At 43.7% G+C, this 27197-nt stretch overlaps 1 protein-coding gene across 1 annotated transcript in view; it reads left to right on the top strand.

Moving 5' to 3' along the window:
- Nucleotides 1–27197, top strand: part of KCNQ5 (potassium voltage-gated channel subfamily Q member 5) — a 469664-nt gene that overhangs the window by 308454 nt on the left and 134013 nt on the right. The window contains exon 2 of the mRNA XM_058554049.1: nt 4859–4949. Coding sequence (XP_058410032.1) covers nt 4859–4949 — 91 coding nt within the window. The remainder of the gene's footprint in view (nt 1–4858; nt 4950–27197) is intronic.

Below are 27197 nucleotides of genomic sequence, written 5' to 3'. Positions count from 1 at the left end.
TCTATGGGTGACAAGGTCATGAGGACCAAGAACACCATGTGGTTTGTGGCCATGGTCGGTGACAAATAAAGATGTAATTTTTCCCATCCACGTTCACAGCCCCTAAATTCTATCCACAGACACCTGGGAGGTCACAGACCCTGCGCCCAAGCTCCCTCTTGCCACTGCTCCCTCTTTATTCAGCCGGGAGAGAGGTGGCGTGGGTAGTGGTCAGTCGTCAGCATGCACACATGCGTGGGACTCTCAGAAGCAATGGTGTCAGCAGAGCCACCTCAGGCCCCAGCAGTGCACCCTGTCACTGCCAGCGAGCCCAGGGTCTGACATCTGTCACCTCAGAGGGGTCGTCCCATGTCGGTTCAGTGCTTTCTCCAGCCAGAGAGTCTGTCTCTGGCAACAATACCAAGAACCAGTTCAAGAATGTGTGTGTTGTTCTCCATGATGTCATTCTCCAAGATCAGGAAATGTTCCTCAAATATCCTTTATGCTTATTTACTGAAACTTTATGTGCTTGGTCTGCACTTTCCTCAGGATAACATGTTCCATACATTCACTTCCCCTAGGAAACAAGTACTTTCATATCTCCAGCCAAACTTTGTGTCTAAGATTTACATCCATAATTCCATGTGGGTGTCTAAAACTGGATTTATCCTCTTCTCCTCAAAATCAGGTTTTCCTCCTGACTTTCCTGACTTTTCTCCTCCTGTTAGTAGCATCACCAACGACTATGGAAATCACAGACTTTTCAGCCACCACTCCCCCTTCCTCAGCCCTACTCCCCAATCCTGCAGTGACCCAAGTCAGGGAGCTCCTGTGTTCACTCTCTGTTCCCTCTCCTTTCTACAGTTAGTTTACAGCCTAACCTGGATCACCATTACCCTTGCCTCTGCTTCTCGGCTGCTCAGAGACGTCCCCACACAGGCTGCTGCCAACATCAGAGGGCAGCTCTGGTGATATTTCAGAGATACTGAAAAATCTCTATGGCTCCAATAGCCTCCTGAACTAAACGCAGGCCTGGGCACAAGCGTCTCCTGTCCCGGCCCCAGACCCCTGTGCAGCCTCTCCCATCCCGGACCCGGACCCTGGTGTGGCCTCTCCCATTACGGCCCCAGACCCCAGTGCGGCCTCTCCCATCATGGCCCCAGACCCCAGTCCGGCCGTCTGCCCCACGCTGTGCTGCAGTCAAAGTCAGCAGCTGTTTGTTCCATGAGAAGAGGAGCAGATATTTTACCTCATTTGTTTTCTGGCTTACTGCCTTTCTCACGTGGTACCTTTCTTCTGAAATGTGTTTCTCCAGAGACTTCTTTTGTTGAAACCCTATCCTTTCTTCAAAGACCATCTCAAGCAACACCCATTTTTGAAGGCTTTCTTGATGTGCTTCCACCATCCCAACTGAAGAGAACCACCCTGCTTTCAGCCTCCAGAGCATTTTTCATAGCACTGTCTGCCTCTGCCTTCCACTATGATCTAGTACTCTCGCCTTACCCACCTCGCTAGGTTTCAACTTCCTTCAGGGTCGGGACTGCTTTAATTCATCCTTGCTCCTCCAGTGGTGCTTGGCACCGTGTCTTTTACAATAGGCTCCCAGCATATGTTTCCAGTTGAACTGAAAGGATTCCCATGCAGAAAATGAGTTTGCAGGAATAACTTGCCTCACACTTTTCATGTGCTGCCGAATGATAAGCTACCTGGTGGGCGTTCACCACCTCTAATTTATGGATTGATTAGTGAATTCCAGTGATGCTGCTTGCACCTGGCCTTCCCCAGCATGGTCCACAGACTAAAGTGTTCCCCAGCATTCCAGCCGCTGTGCTCATTCATCCTGCTGGGCTCTGCCTGGTCAGCATGAGCTCCAGGAAGCCTTCCCTCACCCCGAGTCTGGCTTCATGGGCATGCAGCCTGTGTAGGAGCCCAACACTTAGGAGGGGGCCACACTTGGAGGCAGGCTCTGCTGTGATCATGAAATTCCTAATAATTTTTTAACAAAGGCCCACATTTTCGCTTGCTCTCCACTCCACAAAGGAAGTGGCCAGTCCTCTCCTACATGCTCTGCTGTTCCTGTGTTTTCCTGATTTTTACAGTCATCACTCAGAGTTTAATTTTCTGTTTACGTCTGTTTACTACTCCACATGCCTCAACAGACCCTACACTCCGTGAAGGCAAAAAAAGAGAAGAATCTTGTTTATTGTCATATCCGTGGCTCAGCCTAATATTATATACTTAATCAATATTTGCCGATTGGGTAAATGAATGAATAGTTGCAGGAAGGAAGGAATTAATGAATTAGTGAGTGGATTTGTCCGTCTACAGCCCCATGGGCAGCCAGAGCAGTGGAGCTCCTTGGCTTCACCCTTCAGAAGGGCCCTACAACAATAACAGAATTCTAGGACAGACCCGCTCTCGTTAGAAAGGAGGGCAAGATCAGCCCAGGGAAGGGGCTGGGCGAAGTGGCAACATGAAGGAGCAAGATTAAACAACACCGAATACTAATGGAAAAGGAACCAGCAAAAGGACATGTGCTGTGGACTTGTTCTGAATAAAGTACAGAGATCACGAAGCTGCCTTGGGATGCTCTGGGAGAGAGGAAGTGTCTTAGTGATCACATAGTCCCCTGCCGGCTTTTCCTGATGTTTTCTGGTAATCAGGGCGTCTCTGGACACCCGACACTCTCCAGAGGCAGACATTCGCTGCATTTATTTGAGGCCACATGGACCTCCTAGCTACCTTAGTGACTCCTGAATTTCACTTTCTCATTAGTAGTTTGGGGGTCATACAGGGGCACTGGAATTTGATTTCTAGTGTACAATTTCTAGTCCGTTAGGGCCCATTTAAAGTGTGATCCAAAGTATCTTGAATCATCAGACGCATGAGTCCACATGTGATGGGTAGTTGTTGACGTGTACTGGGTGCTCTTTGCTGCTGGACCCCTTTTCCTTGGAGACTTCTCCTATTTGGAATGACTGTTACCTCAGTCTGAAGAGATAGAGAGGTGTCCCCAAGATTCCTGCTGAGCCAGGAATGTTACTGCCATTCTCGTCCATGCATGCTTATTCGGCAGCGCTGTGCTTGAAGACACTGCTTGAACTCCCTTTCTGCTCTGCAGCCTTGGATAAGTTACAGATGTTCTTATTCTCAGTTTCTGTATCTGTAAAATTGGAATAATGATATTTCTACTCCATAAATTTGTGAGGATAATGTGGATTATGCATGAAAGGGCTTAGCACAGTGTCCAGCTTAAAGGAAACTCTATGAATGTTAATAATTATTATCAGTATACAGAATATGAGCAATTATGAACATCTACTCAGTTCTGTGTTGCGATAGATATAAGGAAATAAGGAATCTGCGGTATCAGTTAAGGATTGGCAAAGTTTTTCTCTAAAAGGCCAGAGAGTAAATATTTTAGTCTTGTGCGCAATCCTGTTTCCATCACAACTACATGGTTCTGCAGTTGTAGTGCAAAAGCAGCCACAGACAGTAACATAAACAAATGGAAGTGGCTGTGTGCCAATAAAGCTTTATTTATAAAAGCAGTCATTAGGGGCCAGATTTGTTCTCCAGGCCATAATTTGCCAATCCCTGGCCATAGGCACTTGGGAGCTCTCAGTCAAGTGTGGTAGGAAGACTTGTGAGATTGTCAGGGCAAGCCAAAAGGAAGCAGAACTAACTCTACTGCCATACCAAAGAACACTGAAACTGATATTTTAAGAGAGATTATTGTAAGAGCTTCCCAGAGATGAGTAAAAGTAAAAAATAGGGCCTATAGCAAATAGCTCAGGTATTGTGGTTTTTTTTAAATCTTGCATTTCAGGATAAGTAACTTCAACTTTAAACCAGAGCCTGCCCTTTTTTTTTTTTTTTTTTTTTATTTATTTTTTTTTTTGTGAGGAGATCAGCCCTGAGCTAACATCCACCAATCCTCCTCCTTTTTTGCTGAGGAAGACGGCCCTGGGCTAACATCGGTGCCTATCTTCCTCCACTTTATATGGGACGCCGCCACAGCATGGCTCACCAAGCAGTGCGTCGGTGCACGCCCGGGATCCGAACCAGCGAACCCCGGGCCGCCGCAGCGGAGCGCGCGCACTTAACCGCTTGCGCCACCGGGCCGGCCCCCAGAGCCTGCCCTTTTAATTAGACATTTTCCTTGGGAACTCAGTTCCCCTGGAGATCCCCAAAGTTCCACATTTCTAGGAATAAAAATGTCTGTAGATTTATTGGTAGAAAGTGCTGCTCCTTGTCATTTTGGTATGAATAGACAGAGCCGAAGGGTCATTTCTCCAGCAGTTTGTAAGGAAATGGAAAGTACATGGGTAGCAGAGGAAATCATTCCCTTCACATTCTTTTCTTATTATTGTTATAAAGGAATGACAAATGAGAGTCCAGGAGCAATATTAGACTGTGAAAATGAGCCAGTGGCTTAGTGACAACCATCTAGACCTCCTGACGGTTCATCAGTGCTGCCAAATGTGAGGCAGACTCTGCTGCTTTAAAGGACAGGAGAGCAAGCGCACACCTGCTGGGTCTTTCTCAGGGTCCCTGCTTGGGAAGGGAGTATATGGGAAATTCACAGATTCCTAGATGTGGACATTTAAATACAGCATGCACCACACATGCACACACAAACATACACATACACACACACGCAACCTTCTCTTCATCAGTAAAGTTGCAGAGGAGCCCCATTTGCATTGCACTTCATAGTGTATCTTGATATTCAAAATGGCTAGTCCCTTCCAGGCCTCTGAGATTTAATCGATGCCAATGCAAATGGGTCTGGGGCTTTATTCACAGAAACAAAAATTAAGTCTGTCATGATAAGGCAAGGTTCTTATCAAATTTTTCTTTTTTTGTTGTTTTACAGTTTTCTCCTTGTCTTTGGTTGCTTGATTTTGTCCGTGTTTTCAACCATCCCTGAGCACACAAAATTGGCCTCCAGTTGCCTCTTGATTCTGGTAAGTGAAACATATGAGCAAAAACGTACAAAAAAGTACATAAAGCAATGTAAAAACTGTCTATAATATTTATGCTATGCATTTTATCCCACAAAAAGTCCTCTCTAGAAAAAAGAAAATTACTGTGAAGTGTACAAGTTTCAAAGATTGCTGAGAGCTTTGCCCACCATTTTAACCTTTAGTCAATCCTCAGGAACATACAGAAATATTCAGGATTGCTATTATATAGAATATCTTGTGTTATAGTTACATCATAAATAGAAGACAATACTTGGAAGCAGTTTTAATTATGTTTATCTATGGAAATAAACAAATTATACCAAGAATCAATATCCATGAGTTCTCTCATTGTATTGCTAAAAGTTGCAGGATAGAGAGCATTTTCCAGTAACTGCAATTAGGGAGTATCTAAGTATAATTGGCCAAGAACTATGAGAATATAGCACCTCATAAGAAAACAGAGGCTCCTTCATGCTCTTTCAACAGACAACTTGCACTGTGAGTTTTGCTGCTAATGCGATTACCTGGTGAAAAATTCTGCAGTTTGCTCTGATTTCATTATGCTGTCAATCCTCAACCATACAGAATTGCTCAATTCATTTTAAAATGGAAAAAGACCCCAAGATATTTTAGTCTGAATCATTCTGGGCCTTTTAAGCTCTTATACTTTCTATTACAGCTAAACTATAGCACTATATATTCAAATCACATCTGGTTGAATGTTTGGCTCATTTACATCCATTTTGACCCATTCACTTAGTCCAAAAATATCAGACTTGACAGTCTCAGAACTGTCTGAATGAACTATAAACTGGAACAACTCACGTCTTCTATAAGACCTGGTGGACGACAGGAAGAGAGAGAAAGGGGTGATGGGATAAGATGGCTGCATGCCCAGTAAGCAGAGATGGTTATGGACAGCAGTAAGCATTTAATATTAGAAGACCATTCTTACCTTGAAGGTGGAAACTGAAAGATGTCAACCCACATTCCTGAGCGGAGGGCAGCTGCTCTTCCTACCTGAGCTTTCAGAGGTTAGTTTGTGCTTGAAGTTACCCAGACTTCATCAAGTCCCAGTCCTATGTCAGGAAAAAATCATTTTTGAGCCTGGAACAAATCTATCCCAATTTGTTTCCATACAAATTGTACTCAGTGGTATATTGCTAATGTTAAGGTTACTATTTTAAAACCCAAGATAGAGAACAAATAGACAGAAGGGCATGTTAGGGATTTGTTCCATTTACAAGGTTTCCATTTGGGTAGCAAGTGGGCTTTTATCCTCATGCATGCCTTTGATAACAATAAATGATTTGAGCCCAGGGTCTCAGGCACAGCTGGCTTTTAGGTTCACATACAGAACGATAACTAGGAATTTTAGATTAAAAATACAAATCTGATTTTTAGACTTGGGAACATGAAAAACTGGATCTACTGCATGACCAATGATATATATTATGAATAAAGCAATCACTAGGAATGCCGTAAAAAGATTTCTGTCATAACCAGGCCAAGAATCCAAAATGTTAGGTTTACATCCCCCAAATCTCTGAAATATAAATTCAGTCATTGCTAATGAGTTTCTAAATAGCACAAAGAAACCCAAATAACCCTTTGTTATTATAAAGGCCAAAGCTTATTACTATCTTGATTTTAAAACTGTTTGAGCAGTGAACAATTGATCAGAGTTGAGTAACTAGAGTACATCTGAGTAGATGAAAAATGTCAGTGCTTTCAAACATTCTCAGTCTTTTTCTCTCCAGCCTTATTGAAATATAATTGACATATAACATGTGGAAGTGTAAGGTGTACAACATGATGGGGTGACATACTTACATATTGCTAAATGATCACCACAATAAGGTAAGCTAACACATCCCTCACCTCACATAATTACCATTTTTTGTGTGTATGGTGAGGACTTTTAAGATCTACTCTCTCAGCAACTTTCAAGTATACGCTACAGTATTGTTACCTATGGTTACCATGCTATGCATTAGATCCTCAGACTTGATCGTCTTATGACTCAAAGTTTGAACCCTTTGACCATCTTCATCCATTGCCCCACCCTTGCCCCTGGCAACCACCAATCTACTCTCTGTTTCTATGAGTAATAATCCACATATTAGGGATATCACACAGTATTTGTTTTTCTCTGCCTGACTGTCTCACTTAGCATAATGCCCTCAAGGTCTGTCCATGTTATCTCAAATGGCAGATTTCCTTCTTTCTCGTGGCTGAATAATATTCCATTGTATATATATATCACACTTTATCCATTCATCCATCCATCGATGGGCACTTAGGTTGTTTCCATGTCTTGGCTGTTGGGAATGATGTTGCAATGAACATGGGAGTGGAGATATCTGTTTGAGATATTGTTTTCATTTCCTTTGGATATACACCCAGAAGTGGGATTGCTGGATCATATGGTATTTCTATTTTTAATTATTTGAGGAACCTCCATACTGTTTTCCATAGTGGCCTCACCAATTTACATTCCCATGAGCAGTGTATGAGGGTTACCTTTTCATCACATCCTCACCAACACTTGTTGTCTCTTGTCTTTTTGGTAATAACCATTCTACAGGTGTGAGGTGATATCACATTGTGGTTTTGATTTGCATTTCCCTGATGATGAGCGATGTTGAGCAGCTTTTCATGTGCCTGTTGGCCATCTGTATATCTTCTTTCATCCCTCAGTCTTGAATACCTTTGGATTTAGCAAAGTAGAAACCAGCCCCTCTATGCAAATGAGCCCTTTGTTTTGAACAATGTAGTAAATACTGCAGTTGGATGTTCTCAGAAAACCTTGGTACACGGCTTTCCATAGGGAGAGTGTTTGCTTATCCTCCTATTTTTGTGCTATAGTGATAAATCATCAAGGTATATGTTTTAAACCAAAGTGTAGTCTTAAAACCTGCCTAGAAATATGCAGGCTTGGAGGAGGATTGGCAATAGATGTTAGCTCAGAGCGGGTCTTCCTCAGCAAAAAGAGGAGGATTAGCATGGATGTTAGCTCAGGGCTGATCTTCCTCACAAAAAAAAATATATATATATATGCAGGCTTTGTTGTGGGTCTAAGATTTTACTGATGTTTTTCTTCTTCACCAATGTTTTCTCTAAAAACTGTTTTATTTGGACAAAAAAATTTAAGTATAGGCTTTATTTTTCTTCTTATTTAGTAATTAATAAATTAGAAAAGTATGCATATTTTAATTCTTTTTCACAGTGAGTTAACGTATATATCATAAAATTTCAATCATTTGTAGGATATTGGAAACAGCCAAGAGAAATCTTAACGATTTAGGAAATCTCTTATTTATTATCTTTTATCGTGTATTTGAGGTAGTTAATCTGATTTCAAAGTCTGTCTATCCTCTGAACATCCAATCAAACAGAATTCATACAACACAATTCTGACTAGTAGTGTTTTTACTTCCCAAGATGGAACCTATCTAAAGAATTGTCATCCAAATAGTAATAGGAATGGCTTTTAAAATGTTTGTAAAAATTTATAATAAAGCCACTTTTGTACACCTTTGGTCACAAATCACCAGAGGAGTAAATTTTAGAAGAATTATATATAAATCATACATCCTAATTGTATTTTTTCTGTCCCATTTGTTTTATTTTTTTAACATTTTAAAAGATGTTCCTATATTTTAACTCTAATTCTATTTCTGTGCAAATCAAAGGCACCCACGCTTCCCACAGGGAGCACACTAGCCTCCAGACAAACTTCCAGGACGCTCTTAGTCGAGCAATTTCCTCCTGTTCCCCGAGGGCACCAGCTTATCAGGGGCCGGCCGCTGCTCTGGATGGGGTCTGGCTCACCACCTGGGCCCTTTGGAGTCTCCGGCTTTCAGTGCACACCCAGGGTAGGCTCTCTTCCTTTCATCAGAACCGCCCTCCCCAGTCCACTTGAAATCTGTAACTCACTGGCCTGGGCTACAAGCCAGACGGGTACCTGTGTTAATCTGCTCTTTTGTTCTTGTCGGCTGTGTGAGCTGCGAGTTCATGCTGTGCACCAGGTTTCCTGCTTTCTCTCCACAGACGCAGTGGAGCACAGAGGCAAGGGTGTGAGGAGAGCCTGGAGCCAGGCACAAGAGTTCAGGTTCCACTCCTACGACTTCGTAGCTGTGACTTTGGGAGATCATGTCCCTGTGTGGACAGTCATATACCCTATTTCCTAAAGTTGTTGTGAGGATTGAATTTGAGTGCTTAGAACTGGGCCCAGCCAGAGAAGCCACAAATATCATCATCACCGGCTCTTCCACACGTAAGGGTGGCCTAACCGTCAGACAGAAGCACAGGTGAACCTGAACCCTAGACTATTTGAAAATGCTACATTGGAGAAAAATCATACTTTTCTAATAGAAAACAAGTATCTTTGCAAGAGTTTTCTCAGGACAAACACTTATGGCAGCTTTCTGCACAAACGTGTCCATCTAACAAAAGGAGACTCAAGGGCACATGTTCAGCGTGCAGTGTGTTCACAGCAGCCACTTATTTTGGGTGACTAATGAAACTGGTTCTTATTGTTGTAGTTTTTTGGTAAATGTGTCTGATGACAGCACTCATGGCTCTGTGAGCTCTTCTCTGGGTGTCTGCACCTGCTGAGTGGAGCTCTAGGCAGCACAGCTCCGGGTCTGGTGGACTTGCTTGCTCTGCTTTGTTCCCAAGAACATGATATGAAGTTGTGTGCCCAAATACCAGGGTCAATTAAAAGCTTGTGTTAATGTTCTATGTTTTGTAAATTCTTCAAAACTGGAAGGGAGCTAGCATTTTTTAAGTAACTTTTATTTATGACTCATTGATTTCTTATTAAAACAAACAAAAAAGCTTGCAGTATAAGTATTACTCCCATTTTACTGAATGGCTAATTAAGTTGCAAGATCACTCACCAAGGATGAGACAGATCCAAGATTCCCTGCCAGGCCTGGCTGACTAGGAACCTGGGCTGTCTTCAAGCCATCCATAGCCTCATGTTCTCTAGCTTCTCAGTCAAGACTCACAGGTCTACAGGGTGCATTTGCTGCTGCTCCACGAAACACTAATGCCTGAGGCTTCGTGTGGTTCCGTATAAGCCCAGTGACCCCTACAGCCCTTTCTCTTATTATGTTTCTTTTTTCATACACAGTCCACTCACAAAGTTATCTCAATTGGGTATATCAATTCAGACCACCAGAAGTTCTTTGCATCAAGAATTCTAAGTACTATGTTGTAAATAGTCAACAGCCTGATCCGTGGGGTAAACAGTCCCGCGTAAAGGGGCGCCTTCTGCTTCTAACTCCCTTTGCTCAGGTGAGCATCATGCTGTTGAGGGCACTCTCCCAGTCCCAGGTTAGACTATCATGGAAGGGTTTGTTCTGGTTTGTTTTGGTTTCACTAGCCTGAGGTTGTATATTTTAGCATTTCATATCCCACCTTCTTAAGAACAATGCTGTTTGGAGTGCATGTCCTCTCAATTGGATAACTTCTTGCCTTCCAGATTAATTTTAAAGTATTCATTTTAGGCCTTTAATGTAGACTGTTCAATACATTGAAAATAGCAAACCTTCTCACTTAATAAAAATAATGTATATTACTTGAGAAATTTTCATTGAAGGTGGTCATCTAAAATTGCGCACCCATAAGAGTAAAGGGAATGCAATTATCAATTTTAGCAAGATAGAGAATGTCTCAGTGAATGTGCGCCTCTACCCTTCTGCTGTGTCAGGAAGACTCCAAAACACACGTGGATTATGCTAAACATCTGGACAAGTACTCAAACGCGTGGTCGCATATCCAGATTTTCCCAAACATCTGGGTGTTGGCACCTTCTGGACAGAGCACATGCGTGTTTGCTGGTTTTGCTTCATGTAGCAAAGCAAACATAAGTTTGCTGTTTCTTTGCAAAACAAATCAGTTCCTGAAATGTGTGCAAATCCGATTTAGGCAGATCTAATTCTATCTTAAATGCACTAGTGGAACTTACTGTTTAAAGAAAATCTGTAGTGAATCCCATTGTCAAGTGAAGAGTTCTCTTGAAAAGCTAATAACAATTACATAATTTATCTGTTACATGTTTGTTTCCTTTTTCTAATGTGGGTGCATGTGGGTTTTTTCTTAATTGCTCTATAGCTCTCCATTATATACATCATATAACATGGTATTGAAGAATTAAAGATGTTGTTGCCGTTTCCCATCTGTCAGTATTAGCAGAGAGGGGAAAAAAATCAGCCACAAACACATTTACCACTCCTTATGAAGTAGAAAGGTTAGCACATAAAATTATACGGGCGTGGTATAGAAGATTACTTTATGTCTTTACATTTAAAGCTCCGGCATTAGACAGTGTAAGAGAGGATAACAGAGTGTAAGGATAAGAATTCATTCGAGGACATTAAATCTTATTGTGTAGTGGAAGTGACAAAGTATGCGATATTAAGCAATCAGATACCAGGAATGAGTGGTGCTCCTTTATGGTTACCACATCCCTGTAATTTACTGCAGAAAGCTCTCAGAATATCCCAACAAACATTGAAAACTGCAATTATTTTTCTTTGCTTGTCTTTCATCAAGGAAAATGCAAATAAAATCTAAAATGATTCATGGAGACTAACGACCCTCATCAATCTGCTATGACTGAAAAGAAAAAGCAGGAGTAATTTAACACCTACGCTGAATCTTAACTGAGGGATGATAATAGAGTAAGTAAGGTGCCCTGTGAGAAGCAGCTCAGATATTAGAGGAAAGAGCTGTTCAAGTTAAAGGCCATGAAACTGTGCCTGAAAAAGGTCATGTCTCTACCTACAATTGAGGAAGGAGTGAACATCCCACATTTCTGATGTCTAACCAGGGGGTCCAGTCTGGACCCCAGAGCCGCTCTGCACAGTTGTGGACATCCTTAGAGCTATCCATGAACCACACAACAGGTCCACATGATCTGGTCGCCTATGTCCTCTGAGCTCCACGAAAGCATATTCAACTGAGAGAAAAAGAGAGAAACAGGTGGTATGGTAAATATCAAAGTTTGCTGGAAAATAATCGAGTCTGTGCTGGGTGGGAACAGAAGGAAGAACACCCTCCCCTTACTCTCCTTCCAGGCTTAAGTCATTTCCACCATCTGAAATCTGGAGCAACCACCTCCTTCTTCCTGGAACAAAGCGTGTCTTCCTTTGACTTCCCTCAGCACTGGCTACTTGCCATTGCGTCTCCTCCCTGTTTGGTTTATTCAACAATGTTTGTGCAGCACCCAGTGTGGGCGAGACTCTCTTTGGCAGCTGAGGATACAGCAATGAACACAACAGGCAGAATCTCTGTCCTCATGGAACTCACATTTTTGTGGGGAAGACATACAGTAAACAAATTAGCAAATCAATACATTAGGTGCTATAAGTTAGAGTAAAGCAGGAAAAAGGAATAGACAAGGGAGGAGTGTGTGGACAGAACATTTAGAGAAGTCCACTGGGAAGGGGATTCCGAGTATCAGAGCAGAGACTTCAGTGAAGTGTGGCAACAAGTGAAGCAGAGATTGGGGCAAAGAACTTTCTAGGCAGATGGAGCTTGGGGGATACAAGCCCTGGGCAGGGCGTACCTGCAGAGCCAAGGACGGGCAAGAAGACCAGAACAGCGGAAGGAGAGTGAGCCAGTGGATGGAGGAAAACAAGGCACCAATTGGACTGAAATTTCTTGAGAATGGATCCAATGCTGATTCAGCACAGCACTTACTACGGTGGCATCAGGTGGCAAATTGTCAGTAAATACTTGATGAGAGAAGACGGCCAGTTGTTTAACTGCACAACATTAAAATTGAAATTTCCACAGTATCGTGTATATGGCACCAAAATTAAAACAAGATACAGGACCTGACTTTAGAATAGACTGAAGCAGGAAGTCATAGGATGGAAGCAGTTTAGGAAGCAGCTGAAGTCTTTCATGTAAAAGGTGATGAGGCCTAAACAGAGCAGAGCGTGAACCGCGGAGGGGTGGACCGGCGCAATACAGACAGCGGTGAAATCAAAACTGTAGATCCTGTGCGATTGGTCTGCGCCTCACGGAAAGTCTGCGGAGGGATTTCTCCTCAGACTTGAGGTGTTCTGCACCTTGCATATTCCATGGCTCCAAATTGCTGCCTCCTGCCTGGTTTCAGAGGCCGTTTGCGTCTGTGGTTCTTGCTTGCCCTCGGCCTCCTCACCGCCTCTCTGAGTGATATCCACGTCTCGCTCTGACCTATGTGTCCCAGCTCTGGAATTCCCAGCTGCTCTCTGATCTTGTGGATTTCCATAGATTTCCCTGGCTCCTGCCTGCTCTCTCTCCTAACTTCGCCAGGCCTAGTCCCTTAATTTCCTGTGGTTTACCTCCAATATTTGTGACCTGCTTCCTACTCCCAGCTCTGTGCCAGGGCCTGGAGTCCTAAATACAAATGAGATGTTGCCCAGCCCAGGAAGCATATCCACAGCATGCTTTTGTCTACAACCTCTGACTGACTCTAGAAAAAATAAAAAGCCCTGAAATCATGGGTTTTAAGAGAAAAGTGGTGAAATTAGGAGACGAAAGATAAACAGGTCAATTTATCCTTTTTAAAAATTCATACATTAAGACATGCACGTGAGAGGATAGACCTATCTCAAGTCATCTGTTTCTTATGAAAATCACTAATAAGATTACCAGAAACTATTTTCAATATAGGTTACTACCAATCAGGCTCAGGTATTGAATATTGGTTGTTACCATACAAAGCCAGAGGCTGGAAGCAACGGGGTGGGTCCCCTGTTCCCAGGTGGGCAGACATCAGGGGTCACAATTAAGGGGAAAAGACACATCGTGCTTCTGCAAAGAAGATTAGAGAAACATTTTCCAAGCTGTAAATGCAACTGGACAAACACATTACAGGCTGGATTCAATGAAAATCCTGCAGACCCAGCTTCCTCCCTGCTGTGAATCACAATGAACCCACAGAACATTACTGGGAAATGGAGACTAGGAAAGAGACTGTGTGTGGGGACAGGCCCTCCAGCCACGGCTGCTGAAGACCAACTGAGGGAGACCGCATCATGGAAAACCGGGGAAGCCCTCCTCATGGAAGAACACTGAGGAACAGCCTGAACAGAAATGCAAACCTGGAGCGGACCACCCTGGGCGAGGCCTGGAGGGGCGAGTGAGGCAGCACCACCCCAGGTGTGCGGGCGGGGGCAGGGAGGGCTCACTCTGATTCCCACTCCCCATCCCTGACTCTCCTGAACATTAGCTTTTAAAATCAGGTGAAATCAAGTACAAAGCAACATCAAGTGCAACCTTAAAAGAAAGAGAATCAGGGCTGCCTTGCGGAGGCGCAGGGTGGTGGGCCTCCCTGCCTCTGCCTTCGTGATGGTGGTGACTGGGGACCTGTGAGCTGACGCAGCTGTGAGTTTGGGGGGTTTCTTCCCCGGGTGGCCAGCCTGTCTGCTCGTCTCCAGCAGGCTCCTTCCCAGCTCGCCATCTGTTTTGACCTGTGGTCCATGGCGATGGAGACCTGCACCTCGGGGTCAGTGCAGCCAGGCAGGGAGAGTGTTCGACCGACTGAGGCAAGTGAGCTATGTGCCCAGGGTGGGAGCTTGTCTGTCCGCCAGTCCACAAGAGAGCTACGGAAAGCTCTCGGTGGGGGTCAGAATTGGGAAGCATCAGGTTGTTCAGAGGTCCCACGCTGTGCGGACAGGAGCTCCTGGAATCCCCTCTATAGACTAGAGGATGTTTTCTTACCTTGAGCTGCTCATTGATTGGTTCATTTATTTGTTTGCTCCTCAGATATTCACTAAGCTCCTACCAGGTATGTGTGAGCCGAAGCCCTGCACACATTACACACCAGCTGTGCACGGACTCACTCATATGGTCACCACCCCAGCTGTGATGGTTCTTTAAAATCATTTTCCTAGTTAAATCAGGTGGAGAATTTTGAGCAGTGTGTATACGCAGCCTTCTCTCACCTCACGTTTCCATAATGCAAATTACCCCACATGCGATTGTAGATAGGGTAATGTGGAAGTTAAAGATGGTTTTTCCTAAATACTAGCAGCGGAGTGTAGAGCACGTCAGCCTGGGTGGACCCAGCAGGCGTGAGGAGTGCAGTTCTGCCCATGGCCAGCTTCTTGACTGGATGCTTGCTCTACCTTAGAAGCACTTCCAAGCCAATTCCCCCTAGACTGTAAAGACGCAAACATAAGGTGATAAATGGAAGCCGTCCATCTTTAGTCACCACGTGTAGTGCAGAGCCTGCATCTCCCTCTCTGCCCGTGACACGTCCCCGGGCCCTCGTCTCTGTAACCCAGCAGCCTGCACGTCCCCCTGATGTCCCTGACATCAAGCCATCTTCACGCTGGTGTAGAGGAAGACGGGATGACCCAGCATCCTGTCAGAATTTCATGTGTCTTGTTAGCTCTACCAGAATCTTACTGGGATTACTGTTTTGTTAGATCTCTGTTTATGAACTTCCTTAGGTTTAGCATGATTTGCCCTAACTCTGCGTTTATTGCACTGCGGCTGGAGAGCCAGTCTGTGGGAGGGTACGAGCTCTTCCTTTCTGCCTAAGCAGGAGCACACGTTGTGTTCTGCTTGACAAGGTGGCCTTCCCAGGTGAACGGCATCAGTGGCACAAGGTAGGGGGTTGTCCTTATGTCAAATTAATCGAAAGGAGGAAACCTATATGTTTATTAGATGAGGGGTTAGAGTATTCTTCATCCAAACTTTTCTTCTCTCCCCATCATCGAGCTATGTTAAAGAAAATCTTTGTTTTACAAACCTATTCATCAAAAGTTCAAATTTTAAAAATTAGCCTAAATTTTAATAAAGGAAACTTTTACACAATTGAGACAGAAAAATAATGTTATATGGTGCTGCAGGTAGAAGCAAATTTTAAGACTGTTACAAAAGAGCAAATCGGGACTGTTTTATTTGATATATGATAATTTGTTTTAATAATTGTAAACTTCATTTTTCACTTTATTTAACTCTAAGTATTTTGACATCTCAGTATGTAAAACCTGTAACATTTGTATTATTCTTTCTTCTCCTGTTGTTAACTTAAAGGAAAATTCCAAACAATTTTCAGGATTAAAAGATCCAATTCCTTCCCTTCCCACACACAGGCTTCTCACATGTGTCTGGCCTTTCCTGTATCTCTAGGTTCTTTCTGCACCAATTTCCGTTAAAGGTGCCCACACAGGCAGCGATGCATATGTGAGTACCTGTGTGCCCACGTGTGCCCACACACTCACAATTACACTCTACACTCCTACAATACTAAACCATTCATGTTTTCCATGCACACTACCTCTGTGCCTTTATTAATGATGTTTCTTCTATTTGAAAAGCCCAGTTCTGCCACTTCTCTTCACCACCGTGGTAATTCCTATTTATGTTTTAACTCTCAGCTCATGTCCTCTCTTCCTAGAAGTGTTCCCTGGCTCTCCAGGAGTCCTTGTAGTTTCTGCCTCTGTGTTCTGGGGTCCAGCACAGCTCAGAGGGAGGAGTCTGTAACAGTGTTCATCGCACTCCGGTATGGTTGTTGGTTTCCAAACATATATTTCACTTCTGCTAGACTGAAAACTTCACAGGGACAGGGGCTGCGTGTCTGTGGTCTTTGTATTTCCTTGTATGCACCCCAGTGCCTCGCAGGCAGGGCCTGCTCAATACAGCTGTGAGAACTAGGGGACTCCACCGTCTAGGCTGAGGGGGTCCCACTGGCTCTCCACACGTGATGCTGTCTTGTTGTCTCTGCACCGTCTATCACAAGTTGATATTTTCTTGCTTATTTGTGACTCTTTTTCATTGTTGGTTTCTGTCATCTAAATACAAGCTCCTTAAAAATGGGGTTTGTTGTTTTGTTCTTCACTTTTGCTCCAATACCTGACACAGAACAGGTGCTCAATGCCTGGAACAGAAGAGGTGCAGGTGAAACTATCAACTGTGTGACATGAATGAGAGACCCAGATTTTGCTCTCCTCTACTAGTAGTAAGCTTTTTAATAAATTAGTATATAAGTTCAGTGCCTCCATGTAGAGAGTAAAACACTCTGGTTCCAATTAATCTTTTAATTTTAGCAGTATGAAATTCCAAAGCCAATTTTCACTCATTTGGAAGAGGTATAGAGGCAAGTATAATCAATCAGAGTAGAATACAAGCTTCAAAAATCTAAGTAAAATGATTATTTGCTAACCTTTATCCCTTTTTCTCACTCATCCTCATTCTTTGCTGAGTTTCATTTACCCTTCTGAATCTTGGATAATCACGTATTTATGTTATTAAAGCAAATACTCTTACCTAATACCAAAGCATGTGGATCATCAACGTTAGAGACTAGTAGTATAACCTGAGTCTGTAGCCAGCATTAAAAATGAATAGGATCATAGAACTAGAGAGAAATACTGCCAGGACCTGGCCAGTTACTCAGCACTAATGTATTTTAATTAAAAAGTCATTTAGTAATGACTGAGTCATTCACTAATGGTCTCTAGAGGCAAAAGACATAGGGGACTAATGTGTCCAAACAGCTTCCTATGACAGGATTTTAGATCCACTGAGCTAATCAGACCACCACCCTCAGACCCTCTGTGATACATTATTAATATTTCACTTTGACACATATTTTGCCTTCAACCATGCATTAAACAGGCATTTCTTTAGTACCTATTATGTTCTAGGCTCTATGCCCTAGCCTCCTCCATAATCTTATTTGGATTATTCTAGCTTTTCCTGTTTTTAACCTAAAGTAAAATTCCAAATAATTTTCAGAATTAGAAGATCCAAGTCCTTACCTTGAGAGAGAGAACCAAAAGTGAGAGAGAGAACCAAAAGTGTGTAGAATTACAGATGATGTGATCCATAAATATGATGGTGTATTAGAAATGAGGAAAAAGAACAATGGGTGACAGCAGAGCACGTGATTAATTCTCCATGGCAAATTAGGTGGGGACATTTGAGATGAGTCTAGTGTTACAAAGGTCTGGATCAGTCTGGCTAGATTTTAGGAGGGTCGAATAGACAAAGGATCAAGGAAGGATGGAACCAGACAGAGAAGAAACCTCAATAAAGTCATTTGCATTTTATGATGGAAATGAAAAGGAGGTCATTAAGTAAAACAATAAACCAATCAAATTTGGTTTTGAGGAAGACAATTCTGATTACTCTTTGGAGGAGACCTGGAAGGGAGAAGGAGCAGTGGAGGACAGGATCAAGTGGAGGCTAATGCCGTGTCCTGAGCCACAGGATGAACATCTGGACTAAAACAGAGTAGAGAGAATAGAGAGGAAGGCTGAATTCAGGGGACATGTCTGAGGCCAAGCCAACAAGGGATGATATTTGATGTGAGAGCCTGGAAGTGAGGATTCGTGTGCTTCTGAATTTAAGGTGTGGTCAGATAATAATGCCATTACTCAAGACTGAGAACGGAGGACGTTCGATAAGTTCACAGGAAAGATGGGCTGGTTTTTAAAATATTATATTTCATTCACTTGGGGACCTTCAGGAGGTATTGGAAACAATCGTCTGTAATGCAGGAGATGTGGGGTCTAGACTTGGGGGTCATGGGTGTGGAGGGGAAATGAGGGGCCCTGAGAGGTGGAGAGTGAGAAAACTGTACAAGCAAGTTGTAGGCACCATTGTGATGAGCAAACCCCTCTGAGATCAGAACCAACATCAACACTCTTCTTCCTTGCATCACGCCCTTAGAACCCTTAATGCCAAGCACCCCTTCTGTTAAAACTTAGACTTGAGGCATTTCATTAGGTGCCTTCCCAGGATGTGGGTTACCACCTGTGTTGTCTTCAATCCGGCATCTAACTGGGTGGAATACTAGCTTACAGCAGTCTTCCTACAGTCTCAGTGGCCCTGGATGGGGCATATCAACTTGTGGATGGAGCTTCTTCCTTTGAAGGAGCTGTGGATCAACATTGCACTGAGGATCCAGTGAAATTAATTAATTTTTGAAAAGGCAAAATTGTAAAAAGGGCACACTGAGAACGTTCTTAACCCTAAATCTAGGATAAAAGGCTGTGACACTTTGGGGTGGTGGCAGTCTCCTGCTGCTGCCCATTTTCCCACAGGAGAGAAGAATAGAGTTCTCCAAGAGATGGAGCACCTCAGAAGGCTCAGTTCCCTTCATCTACTTCCATGTCCAATGTTGTGTGGAATCAGTGCTTTGTAGGAATCTAGCATCTTCCCTAAATACCAGTTCTCTTTCCAGAAATCATTGGATGAATCAAAATTGCCTCCTAACACATCATATGTAGTGTCCTGCACCTTGAGAACTACTCACCTAAGCTTTTGTGAACTGTAAAAAATCAGCCCTGGGTTCAGCCTGGTGGCGTAGCGGTTAAGTTCGCGCACTCTGCTTCAGCGGCTGGGATTCAGGGGGTTCGGATCCTGGGTGCAGACCTACACACCGCTCATCAAGCCATGCTGTGGTGGTGTCCCACATATGAAATAGAGGAAGATTGGCACAGATGTTAGCTCAGGCCCAATCTTCCTCACTAAAAAAAAGAAAAAGAAGAGCCAGCCCTTTGCCTTAAGTACCTGACACAAATAATACTGGTCAAATACAGGAGCAGCAAATATCAATAGAAGAGTTTAATCACTGGCACAAGCATCTGGATCATCAGGATAGAATGATTTCAAAGGAAAATACTTATTGAAAGAAAAAGCTTTAGGTTACCTGCATATGTGCTCTTCCTTTGATATGTCATCAAATGATAGCTGGAGATTAAAAAAAAATCAGTTTGAGATTTTCAGGAGATGAGAGCAGGAAAGCCAAAGGGGAGAAGGATTAATTTCTTGGGAAAATCTCCAAGAAAAATCCATCTGAAATGAGGGATTACTCTTTCTCTTGACTCAGTAATATTCAGAAATATAGAGGGATGAAAAAAATCTCAACATGATTTGACCCTAGACAGAACCAGAATTCATTTTATGTTTCTGTAGACAGCCAAGAAGTGTTTTCTTAAATTATAAGATGGAAGCTTCTAACCACTGCGGTGATGAGCCACTTTTTATAAGACTGACATTTCAGATGAACAAAAACATTATTCTAGTAAGTTCTCTTTCCAACAGACAAAAAATATCACTAAAGCCAGTTAAATAAAAAACTAAAACTTCTGCGAATCAGGTCATAGCCTGAGGATACTAAGATGCTACGAGCACTCAGCGTGACCAGTGGCCGTCCACGCCCTCCTTCACACTGCCCAGTGGTCTCCACACCCTCCTTCACACTGCCCAGTGGTTGTCCACACCCTCCTTCACAGCCCAGTGGTCGTCTACGCCCTCCTTCACACAGCGCAGTGGCCATCCACATCCTCCTTCACACAGCTCAGTGGTCATTCACGCCCTCCTTCACACTGCCCAGCGGTCATCAACGCCCTCCTTCACACAGCCCAGTGGCCATCCACGCCCTCCTTCACACAGCCCAGTCGCCATCGACGTCCTCCTTCACTCGGCCTTGTGGTCGTCCACGCCCTCCTTCACACAGCCCAGTGGCCGTCCATGCCCTCCTTCACACTGCTTAGTGGTCGTCCACGCCCTCTTTGACACAGCCCAGTGGCCATCCACGCCCTCCTTCACACAGCCCAGTGGCCATTGACGTCCTCCTTCACACGGCCCCATGGTCGTCCACGCCCTCCTTCACACAGCCCAGTGGCCGTCCATGCCCTCCTTCACACTGCCCAGTGGTCTCCACACCCTCCTTCACACAGACCAGTGGCCGTCCACACCCTCCTTCACACAGCCCAGTGGCCGTCCACACCCTCGTTCACACCCCAGTGGCCATCCACGCCCTCCTTCACACAGACCAGTGGTCATCCACGCCCTCCTTCTCACAGACCAGTGGTCATCCACACCCTCCTTCGCACAGACCAGTGGTCATCCACGCCCTCCTTCTCACAGACCAGTGGTCATCCACGCCCTCCTTCGCACAGACCAGTGGTCATCCACGCCCTCCTTCTCACAGACCAGTGGTCATCCACGCCCTCCTTCGCACAGACCCCTGGTCATCCACGCCCTCCTTCGCACAGACCAGTGGTCATCCACGCCCTCCTTCGCACAGACCAGTGGTCATCCACGCCCTCCTTCGCACAGCCCCGTGGTCATCCACGCCCTCTTTCACACAGCCCATCGACCATCCACACCCTCCTTCACACAGCCCCGTGGTCATCCATGCCCTCCTTCACACAGCCCCGTGGCCATCCACGCCCTCCTTCGCACAGCACAGTGGCCGTCCACACCCTCCTTCACACAGCCCTGTGGTCGTCCACGCCCTCCTTCACACAGCCCTGTGGTCATCCACGCCCTCCTTCACACAGACCAGTGGTCATCCATTCCCTCCTTCGAACAGTTTGGCACTGCTTATGACAATCTCCTCAACACTCAGATGTTTCAGTATTTAAGTAAAAGTATCATTTATGAGCCATATGCTTTCTTACCATCTTGAACACTCAACATTTGGTTGAGTGAAGGGAAGATAGCACTGTTTTATCCCTAACCTCTGATTATAGTCTCACTTTACTTTTATATATCAGAACATTTGACATGTTTTTATTTTTAAGTTTGTGGGATATAAAGTCCTACAATGTGTCTTATCCACTTCTTCACAGAAATTCTTCTTGCTGATAATCTAGAGGGTCAATATGTTGCAACAGTTTTGGTAAAATTGCCATCAGATGACTGAAAGGGGGTAATTAGAATTTGGGATGAGGCATATTTCTTACCAATTTCCCAAGGAGTTGATACTTAGGGAATCTCTGCTAAGAAATTGTTGCCAAATAAAGATCCTGCTGGGTTTTCTTTAATTAATGAGATGGCTTGGTTGTAATTATTCCATTAATTGTTTAAGTGCAAATAAGTGCCATTAAGGATCTTGGAAACTGTTTCCTCTTAAATATGTTAAACCTTCCCCCTTATCCTCTCATTTCTGTTCTCAATTTGCCTAGTAAATCTTTTAATCAATGGTACAAAAGTAAGTGTTACCCAGACTTGAGCATAATTATCACAAATTCTGAATTGGGGAAGTCTGAGTGGAAGTAATGCATCTATCTGTGCTCTTGGAGAAGACAAGATTCCACTGAGCTTGCATTTACTATGCAAACAAGCAGAGTAAAATAATGGACGGAGTTGTAAAAATGTGAACTTCCAACAGTATAAACAATTATGCTCTCTGATAAGATACTAAATTTGGATATATAAAGCTGGTCTTTAAAAACCATACCTTCAGTGACTCTCAGATACTCTTTACTATGGGGTGGGGGATTGTGAAATCCTTGCTTTAATACAGTTCTATTCCCTGCCTACTGACATATGAGGCTGGGAGGTGGGGGAGCAGCAGGGAAGTACCCTCCAACCACACCTGCAGAGAGACTTAGGGCTTTGGCCATGACCAGAGGCTGGGATGGTCGCAGCTGCACAGTCAGGTCACCTTGAGGTGGGCCTGATGGCATCTCCTCCCTGCAGGCTCCATCCCAAGGCCATCCCTGCTTCAGCAGGAGCATCTGCCTCTGGGTTCTTGTTCCTTTTCCCTCCAGCCCAACTCCCCCCCCACCCTCTGCCCAAGTATATTACATTCAGCACACCTTGCTCCAGGACTTCTTTTGTCTAGACTCTATAAAAGGTCAACCTGACACTGCTATACCACTTTATGTCTGTTTAGGCGTCCCATGCTGCTTCCGAAATGGTAAGAAGTGCACTTGCTGCAATGCATTCTTTTCTGGACAGAGCCTCACTTCTGAATAGACAGTTACTTTTGCTCAGAGCCTACTTTTTGTTAATGTCCTGTAAAGTCAATGTATTGGTCTTTCCATGGGTTTGGTCACTAATGGTGCACAGGATGCTTTATTAGTCAGGATTGTGATCAGTCCTCTCATATATCACTACACTCCCATGGTCTCCAAATCAAGTGTCGTGTTGCCAGGTAGGAATAAGTCTACCATCAAATAAAAGAGCAGGAGGGCACAATAGGGTTTCAAGTCATTATGATAGATCAGTTTCCTCCTACACTAAGTGATTTTCCAAATCAGTCCATCACCGATCAGAGGTTTTGGGCAGATGTGCATAATGGGTGACAAGCAGGCAGTGGTGTGTTAAGAAATGTTGAGGATGTGAGCAGAGGCATTTGGTGGAAATAACATTCCAAACATTATGGGCAAATAGGAGTGATGGCTTACGTACCATAGGAGCCATCTCTGTCTGAGATAAAGGCTAGATGTAGCCAGAAAAGTTCTTTTCTCTCCAACAGGGAGGCTTCAGAAAAACAAACTGGAACCAGAACATGCTTGGTGAATAACACAGCAGAGAGATGGATTGTGCTGGGGACAAGGACTATCAAGTGCTCCCTGGGTTCAGCAGTCAGGCTGATTCTCCATTAAACCTAATGGATAAATAGTCACCAAATACTCACTCGCTGTGTCTTATGCTCAGGGATCATAAAATTGGTATGCTAAAACACTTGGAAATTTCCCAAGTAGATTTTTTGTTTTTATCCTCATCTCGGTTGTTCTGGAGTCAGCAGGTATAGAAGACATTTTCATTCTTAATCTATTGTTTAATGGTTCAAATGAACAACAGGCAGAGGAGCTCATTAAATTAGTTCAATGTTACCTATAAACAGGCCCCTCATCTACTCAGTTTAAGAGTATACATGATTTATAGCATGACTGGTCTTCAATGATTTTGATGGATAACTAGAAGCAATTAGAGACATAAATAAATATCCCAGAATCATGACAGATTTCATAAAAGATACAGTGTGAAGATTCACATGGTTAATCAAATTGAAACTATTAAAATAAATGATCTTGCGTTTGACTTTTCTTTGTGATCTGAATGTTCAAAAGGGCAAAAAACTTCAAATTTTCCTTCAATTTAGAAACTGTTGTTAACGGGATATTGTTACAATGCCACTAATTTACATACTTTGGGGATAGTTAGCATTTGATGATCATCAAAGATTGCGCTGAGAGCTGATATGTACTTTCTCTTTGTGGTGGTATATTCTGTTAACATTGTCTCCTGTAGATTTTTGTTCTTAGATTTTTCTGTCTTCTTTTCTTCTGCATGAGCCTAGATGACCAAGTCCCAACATCAGTTCTGAAAGCTTTTGTGCAAGCTCATATGCAAGTGTGTATGCCAGTGCACATGCACTGTGCACAGAGAGCTGTGTATTTTCCTGTCTCTCAAAGCTCACTAGTGGATATTACTCCTGTTGCCACAGAGTACACTAACACCAGTAACACATACCATAGTAATGGAGAAAATGTACAATCTTAGGTAAAAATTGCACTTTGACGCTTATAAAGGAAAACAATCATCATGAGTAAGAGAGAAGGAAGCCAAGACTGTTTCAAATCAAAATGGCTCCTGTTCTGCCAGGAAGTCTGGAAGAAAGGTGGGGCTTTCTCCTGACTCAGCAAGGCATGGGGATTTCTCCCTGTGGCACATGCAGGTCTGCAATGCAGTCTGTGGCTTATGGGCATGGAAACAAAGCAAGAGAGAGTCTGATTTCTGCTGGACTCCACCATCACCATGCCCAGAGCATTTCCTCCTCGGAAAGCCGTGGTCCCAAAGGTTTCTATTTCTTCCTGGTTCTGCCCAGTGTTTTCACATTCTACCTACAAGGGAGCCTCTTCCCCGCTAGATAGCTCAACAGTTGAGGTTCTTAGCATTCTGCCCCTCCGTCAACACAGCTTCTGCCTCCTCCTTACTGAGTGAATCAAACACTGGCTGCTCTGCTCCGGCTTCAGGAGCCACTGTGGCTCCACCCAGAAGTTTCCTCTAAAACCCAACACACTGGAGATTCTACTTAAAACATACACAGATAAAAGGAATAAACTGCCCTTCATTTTCTTTTCCTTTCCCCAGAGTGTCTTAAGAACCTTTCTTAACCAGTGGTGAAAAATCCTATCATTCTAGCAAAGTAGTAAACAGAGAAGAGATATTGTCAGATGACCCCAAATGAAAACAAAGTGGTTTAGTGCTATAAATCATAGGAGTGAAATTGGGTAATTACTGTTACTGCTCTGCAGCTTAGTTTACTCCAAATAAGTCCACACTGACACCAAGACATCTCCTGGTGAGAGGCCACTCACTATCCAGCTACAATTAGTGTCAATAATGCTGAATAGGCAGGTTAGAAAAAAATTATAGGCCAATTAACTTACTCCAATTTTTCTACTTTGAGCTAGTCCTTTTTCAGAATTTTTATCTCAATGGATTGATAAAGCAATATGCTAATTGGTTTTTGCTGAACCTGAAGTTTTGAACTGAAGGAAACTTCAGCAAACATTCAGTGAGGGCCTGCCCAGGTAGAGGAGTTACAACAACAGGTGGGCCGCTTCCCAAGGCACCGCCACTCAGACAGTACCTATCGCACATCATGTTGTGGGTTTGCTAGTGTGTGTGTCTTATTATCCCCATAGATCACAGACTACTCCAGGGTGGTGGGTGCATCGCTCATCTTTATGTCTTGTGTGATTATAGAATCCAATATACATTTGTCAAGTGAATTCATGAAAAGCAGAACACCTGTAAATGAAGTAAGTGTTGCAGAGCAGTTAGTTATACTAAATGATGCAAAAACCCGAAAGGAAGAGGGAAGGTGCAGATTTTCTGGAAGTCAAGGGATCTCTCAGTATAAGAGCAATTTCTTTGGTCCAAGCAAGGGCAGCTGTAAGGGGAGAGACACAGCTTGCAAGTAAGAAAAATAGGAAGTTCTGAAAGTTCTCCAGGAGCGTGCCCAGTCCTGACTCCCAGTCTCTAGGTGGAAGCTGTCTGTCTTACTCAGAATGTTACAACAAAACACCCAGACTGGGGGCTTAAACAACAGATGTTGATTTCTCACAGTCCTGGAGGCTAGAAGTTCAAGACCTAGGTTCCAGCTGATCAGGTTTCTCAGTGACAGCCCTCTTCCTGGCTTGCAGACAACTGCCTTCCCACTGTGTCCCCACTTGGCAGAAAGAGAGAGACAGAGCTGGGGTCTCTTCCTCTTCTTATAAGGACACTAATCCCATCATGGACCTCTACCTTCATGACCTGATCTAAACCCAGTCACCCCCCAAAGGCTTGCCTCCAAATACCATCACATTGGGGGTTAGGGCTTCAACATATGGATTTTGGAGGAACACAAACACGAGTCCAGAACACTATGCTAACTCTCGTCCTGTCGCAGGTGTCCACCTCAGCCCACAAGAGAAATCCCACCCACAGGAGAAGACACGATTTGCTTTATAGTTAACTTGGCTGACATGCATCGATCTCTTAAGGCCAAGGATATCTCTTGATTGAAATACACTGTTTGTTTGTTTTAAAGAATTTTATTTAAATTTTAATAAGTATTTTAAATTTTGATAAATAAGAAAAACCCATCGCCCTTGCAAAGTTTCTTATTATAAAACTAATAGAATGGCCTAATTTTATTTCTAGTAGCAATGTCAATTTTAAATTGCTACACATATTGTTTGCGGGCAAGCTCATATAGTTCTTAAGAGAAGGAAAACCCTATAGGATAATGAGAAATTGACAAATTAGCAATTTGAATCAAATCAAAACTTCGTTTGCTTTCATTCATTTTGGAGAATCTTGGTGTTCTCATTTTGATCTGATTCAGGCCTTTCAACTTCATTTCTAAGTTGAACTGGTTTCCTTTGTGATTATTTGGCACAATCATAGCAGAGTGACTATCTGGGTTCAGTTCAAGGTGCAGCAGACTATTCTCAATATTTCTAGCTTGGATGTCATGATTCTGAGGTTTAGTTCTGATCCCTGCTACACGCAGAGTTGGTTGCACGCAGACACACCCGTATATAAACTTCAAACTAGTTAAGGTGTAATTTGGTTTGGAGGGGGGGATGGTGAACAACCAAAAAGAGCTCAGTGAGGCTGCTTTCTGTCCCCCATGAAAGGGAGAAGAGAACACAAGGGAAGCCCCACTGTGGCTCTACCCATGGCAGCTGGAGGGGAAGGCCTCAGCCAGGCTTTGCCCTGAGGTAGATGTGACTTTAAGAACACAAAACATGAACACAGACAGGGTTCCCTTATACCAGGTGAGCATTACAGAACTTGACGGCGGCCAGCCCGCCCCTCAGTGTCTAAATCCCTGCAAGAGGGCAGTTGTCCTCATCAGAGCACCTCACCTGGCAAGTGGATGGACGCACAGGGTGCACAGGACCATGGCCAGGCTGAGCAGTGGGGGAGACCAGGACACTCCTCTGTTGTAACACTGCTCCTCTCCCAACAAGGGGACACTCACTTCCTGCC

Source organism: Diceros bicornis, chromosome 14, assembly GCF_020826845.1.
Source record: "Diceros bicornis minor isolate mBicDic1 chromosome 14, mDicBic1.mat.cur, whole genome shotgun sequence".
Lineage (NCBI taxonomy): Eukaryota > Metazoa > Chordata > Mammalia > Perissodactyla > Rhinocerotidae > Diceros > Diceros bicornis.
Note: the sequence above shows the minus strand (reverse complement) of the source record. Positions and strands in the feature narration are given on the sequence as shown.